At 35.5% G+C, this 9,972-nt stretch overlaps 2 protein-coding genes across 4 annotated transcripts; one reads left to right on the forward strand and one right to left on the reverse strand.

Annotated features, from left to right (window-relative positions):
* The first annotated feature begins 1,092 nt into the window (after positions 1 to 1,092).
* On the forward strand, positions 1,093 to 2,306 carry LOC111391099 (F-box/kelch-repeat protein At1g15670-like). Its single transcript, XM_023016251.1, has one exon. The coding sequence runs from the start codon at positions 1,157 to 1,159 to the stop codon at positions 2,174 to 2,176; it is 1,020 nt and encodes a 339-aa protein (XP_022872019.1). The 5' UTR covers positions 1,093 to 1,156; the 3' UTR covers positions 2,177 to 2,306.
* A 1,045-nt stretch (positions 2,307 to 3,351) lies between these two features.
* On the reverse strand, positions 3,352 to 6,223 carry LOC111391095 (serine/arginine-rich SC35-like splicing factor SCL33). 3 transcript variants are annotated; one of them, XM_023016238.1, is made up of 6 exons: positions 5,085 to 6,221; positions 4,769 to 4,846; positions 4,452 to 4,587; positions 4,112 to 4,276; positions 3,807 to 3,986; positions 3,352 to 3,721 (listed from the first exon to the last, which is right to left on the reverse strand). In XM_023016238.1, the coding sequence occupies exons 4-6, from the start codon at positions 4,207 to 4,209 to the stop codon at positions 3,601 to 3,603; spliced, it is 399 nt and encodes a 132-aa protein (XP_022872006.1). In that variant the 5' UTR covers positions 4,210 to 4,276; positions 4,452 to 4,587; positions 4,769 to 4,846; positions 5,085 to 6,221; the 3' UTR covers positions 3,352 to 3,600. The 3 variants fall into 3 exon arrangements, with proteins under 3 accessions (XP_022872006.1, XP_022872007.1, XP_022872005.1); XM_023016239.1 differs by having other exon boundaries at positions 4,112 to 4,248; positions 4,769 to 6,223; XM_023016237.1 differs by lacking the exons at positions 4,452 to 4,587; positions 4,769 to 4,846; positions 5,085 to 6,221 and having other exon boundaries at positions 4,112 to 4,445.
* Between the last annotated feature and the right edge of the window lie 3,749 nt (positions 6,224 to 9,972).

Genomic DNA, 9,972 nt, shown 5'->3' on the forward strand with positions numbered 1-9,972 from the left:
TTACATACCACAATTACCAAATCAATTCAAAAAGTCAAGCCTCTTGATAAGGTTTAATTTTTATTTTTCCTTTAATATTTTCTCATTTAAGTATAATTATCGGTTGATATCAGATGATAATTTAATTGGACTTATTTCTATTTTAACACATTATAATTATTCTTTCTGATGCGTGCTGATAACTAACAATACTTACTGTTGCCTTTTTAGTAACAGTTGAAATGGGACCACATGTCCATTTTTTATTTGAAAGATGATAATATTATACAGCAAACGGCCTAAAGTTTATCTCTTTATCCTTTAATATGGCCCACTAAAGAGAGAGGGCCAATTTGAGCCCATCTCGGCAAAACCTTATCCTCTTTCCTCTCTCTTCTATGATTTTATAAATCAAAAGCAGTCACTCGAGACATAGTCTAATGGTACAAAGAATAGGAGTGAGATCATCTCACGCATTACTGATAGTCGTAATGTGGGGGTTCGATTTTTGAGACATGAAATTTGACTCCTCATAGATGCAATGTACAAACAATTTTTATTTTCTGGCCTGTTAATGCACATCTCGCAATTTAACTCCTTTACAAAATTTTAGGAGTGCGATGGTAAAGACCTTCAAAGTTAAAAGGTTCAACCTTTATATAAATCAAACGCATATCAATCCTTTTTCCACTCCTACAACTTACAGTGCAAGTTGATTGTCAAAAATTTCTAGAAAAGAGAACGTAGATACTATATATGTACTTACTCTGTAATCATAAATGACTGTAATAAAGTTATTTCATAAACTGTGTTTGATTTTAATTTTACAACTTCGAAAAAGTTGTATCAAACCAATAAAGTCCAGGCCCTAGGCCTATCTAGTCTAGGATTAATCAAAATCTCGTTTTGGTATTTTCTCTTTTGTCTTTTAATTAACCAAATAAATATCAATAGAGAGCGCACGGTAACCGCTATGGAAGTGCACACACTTAATTCTACCCTTTTTAAAAGAAGGTTCTCAAATCCATGGTACTGATATCTATACAATGAGCGCCACGTGTCAACTCATATCCAATATAACTGAGCTTATTTCCTTGTTATTAGATTATAAATATCCAACTCTTCACCACACTTCTCCATATCAAAATTCTTCAATCCGTTGCTCACAATTTATACCATGAATGAACAAGAATTAATCCCAGAATTACCTCAAGAACTTGCTTTGGAGTGCTTGACTCGGTTGCACTACTCAGCACACCTAGTTTCATCTCTTGTATGCAGCCGTTGGCGTGAGCTTATTCGGAGTAGGGATTTCTATTACCACCGGAAGCAAACTGGGTTTACTCGGAAAGTAGCATGCCTGGTTCAAGCGATACCAGTTGAAGATTCCGAGTCGAAGCCGGTGGGTCAGCCCAGGTATGGGATTTCAGTGTTTGATTCGGTGACTCGGTGTTGGGACTGGGTTGAACCGGTACCCAAGTACCCAGGTGGGTTGCCTCTGTTCTGCCAACTTGCCAGTACTGAAGGGAAGCTTATAGTTATGGGAGGATGGAACCCATCGAATTGGGACCCGGTTAATGAGGTGTTTGCGTACGATTTCACGACTCGGAGGTGGGTTCGGTGTGCTGATATGCCCTCAACTCGGTCATTCTTTGCCATGGGGGCTGTGGAAGGGAAAGTCTTGATTGCTGGAGGGCATGACAAGAGCAAAAACGCTTTGAACACAGCGTGGCTCTTTGACATCAAGAAGAATGAGTGGGTTGAGTTGACCCGGATGAGTGATGAACGAGACGAATGTGAAGGAATAATAATTGGGTCCGAATTCTGGGTGGTGAGTGGATACGACACCGAGTCGCAAGGGGCGTTCAAAAAGAGCGCAGAGGTTTATGACCTGAGTACTGGTGAGTGGAGGCGAGTTGAGGAGGCTTGGAGGGCCAGTCAGTGTCCGAGATCATGCGTTGGCGTGAAGAGTGGAAACTTAATTTGCTGGGCGGAGTCAGAGTCGGTTGTACGAGTCGGGACCTGCGGTTTTGGAATTGGAGATCAGAGCTTGGTTATAGGGTCAGCTTATCAGGGCGCACCACATGGGTTCTTTTTGGGGGATAAGAAAGGAGGGCAAAATGGAAAACTGGTGAAAATCGATGTGCCGCTTGAATTTTCTGGTCTCGTGCAATCAGGATGCTGTGTGGAAATTTAATTTTACTTCCTTTTTGATATTAATCTGCTACAGTACATGTATTCTGCGTTTTGTAATATGTAAGTACCAATCTGCATATAAAATTTTTCCATGAATCATATCGCCATCTGGAAGGCGACACATAGCGTTATTCTCTAATTTTTTAGTAACGATCTCGTTGTCGTATGTCTACTGTCCAGCATTCTTTCAAATGTGAAAATTTTTTGAGGTCATATAACATGCTTGACATAGAATCGCCAATGTTTTGATCTTGCATACATCACATAGAAACTTAACCGGCCAAGATATTTCTCATTTTCATAATGTTCACTCATGTTCCATGTCGCATTAAAGCTTTGTAGCCGTGATTTGCATTTTTTAGTAGTAGAAAGTCAAATTCTATGAATTACTAAGTAGCATATAAATGGAGAAAAAAAATCAATACACCCAATATTGACGTCTTGTAATAGACAAATTTGATTTTTTTAATGTCTAAGTCTCTTAATTTCTTAAAATAAACTCAGGAATATATGTTTGCATATAAAACCCGCATAGAATTCACGTCAACGTATAACTGAACTGCTGAATCTACGTTAGTGTCTTTTTTCTTTTTGATAAAAGTTTATGTCAACTTCTATTAAAGATGAGTTTATGAAACATTGTCAATTTTACTTATATGACAAATTTTATTTTGACAAAAAGTATTAAATCAGAATGAAGTACAGAAAAAATAAAAAAATAGGGCCTTATCCCTTTCGTCGAGAATGAATGGAAGAAGCATGCAAAACAATAAAAAAAAATGGAATGCACCCTCTATGACCTCCGTTAGAAGAGTTTATAGCGTCCACTACTTGATGCAACTTCTCAACGTAATCCATATTTAATTTAAATTTAATCGAATAATTACCGCTCTTTCTTAATATTCAAATTGCTCTCAACTTTATATCACACACACTGGCGCTTATTTGCACAAACTCAAGCTCATGGTTTTTGACTTGAGAATATTTTATTTTATTTTTTCATACATTAACATCCTCATGTGAACCCTTTGGTGCGTCAAAGGGCAGGCTTACTGTAATCATATCAATTGTTGATCTAGAAATTAGACCACTATCCCATACCTTTTAAGGTGTTTCTAAACACAGCTTGGGAACTGTCAAGACTTGCGTAACCCTGCCATCAACCGTCTAAAAAGTAAAAAGAATAAATAACGTAACCAATATTCACACGTCGTAACTTTTAGGTTTCACCAAGATTTAGTGACTGGTCATAATAGAACCTACTTTTTAAGACATTAGCCATCAGTTTAAATGAGATTACCAATTACCAGAGGTTCCAACAAAACGTAAACACTACCAAATCCAAGGTTAAAATCCAACTCTTCTAATACTTGAAGCCACCAACGCACCCTGACTACATAGAAATACCACACCGACTACCAGCTATTATCTTGAGTAGTCATCAGGGCTCCTGCTCCTGACTGGGCTTCGACTTCGGCTCCTTGAGCCATAAGGAGACCTAGAGTAAGACCTCTTTCTATACCCCACGTCACGAGGGGAAATGGACCTGTACGGAAGAAGCAATTTTAATTTTCATGATATATAACCAATTCTAAGATTAATATTTCTCATAAGAGTTAATAATTATAAACCTTGAGTAGCGTCTTCTCCTCGGAGATGGAGAATAATAATCATGCGCTCGGGAGTAAGTTCCCCTCGGAGATGGAGAATAGTAATCATGACCTCGAGAGTAAGTTCGAGAATAACTCGGTGAGCGGGAATATGGACGTGCATAGCGAGGCGATCGAGAATAACCAAATGGGGACCTTCGACTGACAGCAGCAGCAGGATATTAAATTAGAAACGAAAACTTTAGGTGCTCTCGCATTGTAAGTAATTTTAAGTCCGCCGAAGGAATAATGTAAACATTAACAAAAATGAACTTAAGCACTTTTACCTTGTTCTTTCTCTAGCCCTCATCTCAGAGGGCTTCTTCCTGTTTTCCTCTGCAAATAAGACAGTCAACTCTCGCCCAAGAAGAATTTGCCCATCCATCTGATATTTGGCTTCTTCAGCATCAGCAGGATCTACAAACTGCACAAAACCAAAGCCACGCGGCTCTCTGCATGATTTAACATGAATCATGTGAAAAAAATAGCTCACATCCTAAAGACATCAGAGTAAGAGATGTAGATGGTACATCTCCAATGCTTATATGAAGCTAAGCAAACCTTAATCACAAAGAAACATAGCTCATACCCATGAGAAATCAATAAATCAATTACATGGCCGCTAACCTCACAAAACCATTAAGACTTGATGTTCTTCGTGACTTCAACACATCTTCATAACAGTACTAATACCCATCTTGCTTCAATCTTCATGTTCATTAGATCATCTTGGCCTCTTATTACTTCATCGATATCTTCAACACTTTCAACCAAAAAAAGGAATTTCGAGAAAACAATTAAAGAAGATGAAAAGAAGAGGTGCAGACCAGGTAGCATAGCAACGGCAATAACCACATGACAGTTGCCTAAACTAGTTAAATTCAATCCCCATTTCAATTAACTGGGACATTGCAGAAGAGGCTTAAATAACAGAGGTTACTCACCCAGTGTAGTAGTCGCGAGGGATATAAACGTCCTTAAGAGGCCCAAATTTCCCAAATCGAGCACGAAGATCCTCAGGCCTGCAAGTATTACAACTTCATATAATTTATATGCATTGACGTAGCTCCAAGACATAAGAATTGCAGATAGTTAAGTCCCAGCAGTTCTCTTTTTTGGCTTTTACATCCAGTGACAGGAGTGCATGCACAAGAGAAATAAGAGAGCTTCTACAACATTTCCATAGTCAAATCAGGTAAGCCCAACTCAGGGTGAAGAAGAAAGTTACCCAAAAATTTATTATAGGCGAAAAAGGCTTACTTAGAAGTCTCCATTTAGGACAGTAATACAGTTTCCACAATCAAACTTCTAGCCTGAAAAAAAAAAGTATTGCACTAGTATGTGTCATATCTATAATCCAAATCCAAATTGACATTAAGCCCATTTGATAGAGATTTTATAAGAATTAATTTTGTGAAAGGTTTCTTTCCCCTTTTTTTTTTTTTTTTAAATTTGTGGTATAAGTAGGAGAAACTTACAGGTTCACATACAAATTACTGATAATGTGTAATCGAAATTGAACTTGAAAAAAAAAAAAAAATGGTTTTAGAACATGAGGGTCGAAATAGGGCTTAGTAAATGCGTATTTGAAGAAGAATTACACAATTTGGCATTCCATAATCTTTTTGCTATCTTTCTCAAAAATCAAAAACACAAGTTTCAAATTTATGCACTTCAAATCTTAGGGGAGCAATATATAGGATCTGGCATCAAAAGTCAGCCAAAAAATTGAAATTTATCATACATGCATTATTCCCATAACTTTGGCACATCCATCAAATATAACTCACAGAAAGCACATAAAAGCAAATGATTTGAGCTTGACCTATAATACATCCTCTCACTAAATTTTTTCCCTAGGCATGCCCATATTTCCAGTACATAACTATCTTTTTCATAGTTGCTTGAGATTCTTTTAGGTGGAGGTCTTCATGTGCACACACACTCATGGGAACATCATTTTATTCGTAGAAGTTGATACATATAAAACCATACAGAAAAATTAAAAATTTATGAACATGGAATTGGATGCACATACAATTAAAAAAAGGGTACTGACTGACAACACAACTTTGTATATCCATCCAGTATAACTTGTAACATACTCATTAACAAATTAGCTTCAAATATTCAAAAATGATCCATACACCTAAAATAGTAATGACCAGATGCCCCAGAGAGAAGGAAAAGATCTTCGAAAAGCAGGTTTTATGATCTACTGAAGCATCAAACTTATTTAAATGTTCTCACTATTCTATATTTCCTTGAAAAAGGTTATCGAACGTACAGGAACTGTCAGCATAATTCAAATAAAAAAAAATTCAATTAAAGAAATAATGAAATAATGCTTTCCGCAGAAAGAGGGATACATCTTATAAATTTCCAACGCAAAAGTCACATAAAAAAATAGGGGAGAAGGTTGTAGAAATGGGTGACGTGAGTGGTGCTGTCTGTGGCGTTTGCCATTGCGATTTAGAGAAATGGATGGATGCAATTTGGGGTGGGTTTTGCTGAATGCGGTGGCAGCGATGGTGGTGGTGCTGAAATTTGTGACTATGCATGTGACTCTCGATTGTGACTCGCAATTGGATATGTGACCTGAAAATTGTGACTGTGACTCCCAATTGTGACTCACAATTGATTAAGTTGTGATCGAAAAATTAATCGTGACCAATTAATTTAATAATTTGTAATGAGTAAATGAATTGTGACCAATAAAGTTTTGAATATGTGACCGATAAATAATCCGTGACTATAAAGTTTTTGGATTCATGACCGAAAAATATTCTGTAACCTATAAAAATTTTTATCTATGACCAAAAAATAAGTTACGACCAATAATTTGATAAGTCGTGACTAAAAATTAATCTGATATGTGACCGATAAATAATCTGTGATCTGTAAAAATTTTGGATTCGTGATCGAAAAATATTTTGTGACCTATAAAATTTTCGATCTGTGGTCGAGAAATACGTTCCGACCAATAATTTGATAAGCTGTAACTAAAAATTAATCCATGACTAATTAATTAGATAATTGTGCTCACAAAGTGTGACCTAAATATATTAAATTAATAAAATAATTAAATCATAAATAATTATAATAAAAATCTGATTTTTGAATTTTGAAACTTGTTTTCTTAATTTTGAAATCTATCATACTTAATCTCTCACTTATGAAATTTCCCATTATAAAAATTGATTTTTTTACCGTTAAAGAAAAAAGTGAATTCCATCTAGATTGAAGAGTAAAAAAATAACGATTGAAATAGTGAAACAACACTCAAAAAAATAATATTTTGAGGTGAAAAATTGCTACCAAACGAAGGCTTACTCTATTATCTGGATCAAATAAGGTCGGAATTAGCCTTTTTAAAATAAAATATATTTGGTGCAAATTACACCACACTCTACCTTAAAAATTCAGCATTCTAAAATCAGGTAGGAAGTTTTACAATTCAAAAATCAATTTTTTTTATATTAATTACTTAAATAAACTAATAAAATTAGGAAAATATCAAAACCATACCCACTACCCAAACCCGTAAATCTCCTTCCTCTTCTTAGCTCTCTCTCTTCCTCCCTTCTCCGTCGTCTCTCCGACGCCACTACGAGTGGCAAACCGTAAACATTCGTCGAAAACCACCAACACATCACCTCTTACGAGATGGCATTCTCTGATTTACCACAAATTCATCACCCAGATCGTGACATTTGTAGACAGATTCAATCAATTTGGACAATAATTTTGCATCAGCGCCATCATTGGGGTCAGCTTCTCCATGAAGGTAGCCGTGGACAATTAATTTCTGTACAGCATCAAGGGCAGGGCTCGGCAACTTTCAAGTAATTGGACGAGGTAAGGATGGTTTTGGTTTTGTTTGTTCGAGTGGTAGCAATGGTTGGTGGAGGTGCAGGTTGTGGCGGTGGCGATGGGGTGGTGACGGCGACGACGATGAGGTGGTGTGATGATGGCGGTTGTGGGACGCTAGCAATTTTGGATTCGATTTGTTGGTGGTGGTTGTGATGTTAGCTTAGGTGGTGGTCGTGGCAATGGTGGTGGATCTGGCATCGACAATGTGGTGGTTTTCCGAAATGGGTTGATTTGTTTGAGGTGGTGGTGGTTTTGTCAACGTCGTGGCGGTGGTGGTGGTGGTGGTGAAAGTAGTGGTGAGATGGTGCTCGCAAGTGTTAGTGGTGGTTACAAATAATTTGGTCGACTATGACCATTAAATTGGTTAATCCGTGACCAATAAAAAATATAAATTATGGCTAGGAAATAATGTGTGATATAAAAAAATTGTTAATATGTGATTCATAATTTATGACTGTATAATAAGTTGTTACTTTTAATATTTATGATTTGTGATCAATAAATAAATTGTGACTTATAAATTTTTTGATTTTTGATCGATAAACAAACTATGACCTATAAAATTTTTGAATTGTGATTGTAAAATAATTTGTAACATAAAAAATTTTATTTGTGGCCAAAAAATAATAATTGACAAATTAAATTGTTAATTTGTGATCAAATTATATAGATTTGTGACTTAAATATATTTAATTAATTAAATCATAAAACATTTTCATAAAAATATGATTTTTGAAATTTGAAACTTGTTTTCTTAATTTTGAAATGTGTGATACTTAAACTCTTACTTATAAAATTTTCCCATATGTTTATCCATATTGGTTGGGGTTAATCACAAGTCGCAACCAATTTAAATTGACACAATTACCGTTAAGTTAACTTATTACAATTAATCAAATTCCTTGGCAGACTTTAATACGTGTCTTCATTTGACATTTAAAAAGGAAGAAAAGAACTTTTTTCTGTACATGTAAGAGAAGATGGGGAACAGTCAGCTGAGCAAAATGGCTTTTTTGCTTTCAATATTTTGACATTGGCTATGGCACCATGTCTCTTTCATGTAAAAAGCAACTGATTTTGGGCTTTGAGACTGAATAATCGTGCTAGGCACATGAACATAAGGCAAAACATGTGTATGTTTCTGCAGCAATTTTAGGTTTTATTCTACTTAAGCTATGGCTGCAGTATTGTTCACACCAATGGCACCTGGAACAAATTCATGTATCCACCCGAAAAAGCTGTGTTTTTTGCTACTGAACGTCGAGTTTAGTTCTGTTTTGTTACGCCCACCATTGTATCCATTTTTGTTGAGATATCTATGGTGTGTAAGAAAATTAACATAAGCACTAATTAAGAAGAGATAAGTTTTACAAAATTAAAATGAATGAACAAGTTCAATGTAACTTCTTTTGTAATCATCGTGGCCAATAAAATCAATAAGCTATAAGTTGCTCATTTTGTGTAAGCAACAAATAAGCATGTGCATTAAGACCCGATCAATTGATCGTTGAAAATAATAGCCAATTCATATGAATTAGTGAAAGATATTCTTTTAAACTATTTATACAACAATCCCCCACATATTATAAAAGATTTTATTAGGTCTATACACATAAATGTAAATGACTTGAGTTCGGTGTCTTTCAAACTATGAACTAGATTTAAAAAATATGAAACATAACTTACAGAGTTATCGGTGAAGCTTATAGCTTCTATGCCCAATACACTATTATTGTAAGTTGAGGGTTTCAACGATCACGTTACCCACATGCCTGGTCATTATGAGTGCTCGAGAGATTTTACCACAATCTCATGGGACCAGCCCCCACTCCACACTCATATAGGGAATTCCATCAAGTGTTCACTGCAACTTTGTACACCATCCCTAAAGGCTACATAATACATTAAGAGCTTAGCTCAACCTCACATTAAAATTGTACTTAAGTACTAATCATATATCATAGTAGGACTTAGTTAATTTTGTAGTGCTTCAGTATTATCAAGTGACTTGTTATTATCCATATTATTATCAAGGGACTTGTTATTATCCATATGAACCTACTTTATGGGATCTCCAATACATAGGCCAATGTATAATCAATGTTGATATCTCATACAGGCTTCAATCCCACTAACCTCGATGTTCAAGAATTAATTTTCTTCCCAATGATTTAGTTAGAGGATCGGTCAAATTCACTTCTAACTTTACATAATTGATGGATATAATTCCATGTTTTAATTGCTATTTTACCACATTGTGTCTCAATTTAATATG

The sequence above is a fragment of the Olea europaea genome, unplaced genomic scaffold (genome assembly GCF_002742605.1).
Source record: "Olea europaea var. sylvestris unplaced genomic scaffold, O_europaea_v1 scaffold753, whole genome shotgun sequence".
Lineage (NCBI taxonomy): Eukaryota > Viridiplantae > Streptophyta > Magnoliopsida > Lamiales > Oleaceae > Olea > Olea europaea.

What these genes read in the sequence shown, in the direction of transcription:
- LOC111391095 (XM_023016237.1), bottom strand. Translation starts at nt 4,299, where the DNA reads ATGATTCATGTTAAATCATGCAGAGAGCCGCGTGGCTTTGGTTTTGTG. An exon ending in AGGGCTAGAGAAAGAACAAG is followed by an intron (nt 3,987 to 4,111) that starts GTAAAAGTGCTT and finishes TGCTGCTGTCAG; the next exon opens with TCGAAGGTCCCCATTTGGTT. An exon ending in AGGAGAAGACGCTACTCAAG is followed by an intron (nt 3,722 to 3,806) that starts GTTTATAATTAT and finishes TCTTCCGTACAG; the next exon opens with GTCCATTTCCCCTCGTGACG.
- LOC111391099 (XM_023016251.1), top strand. Translation starts at nt 1,157, where the DNA reads ATGAATGAACAAGAATTAATCCCAGAATTACCTCAAGAACTTGCTTTG.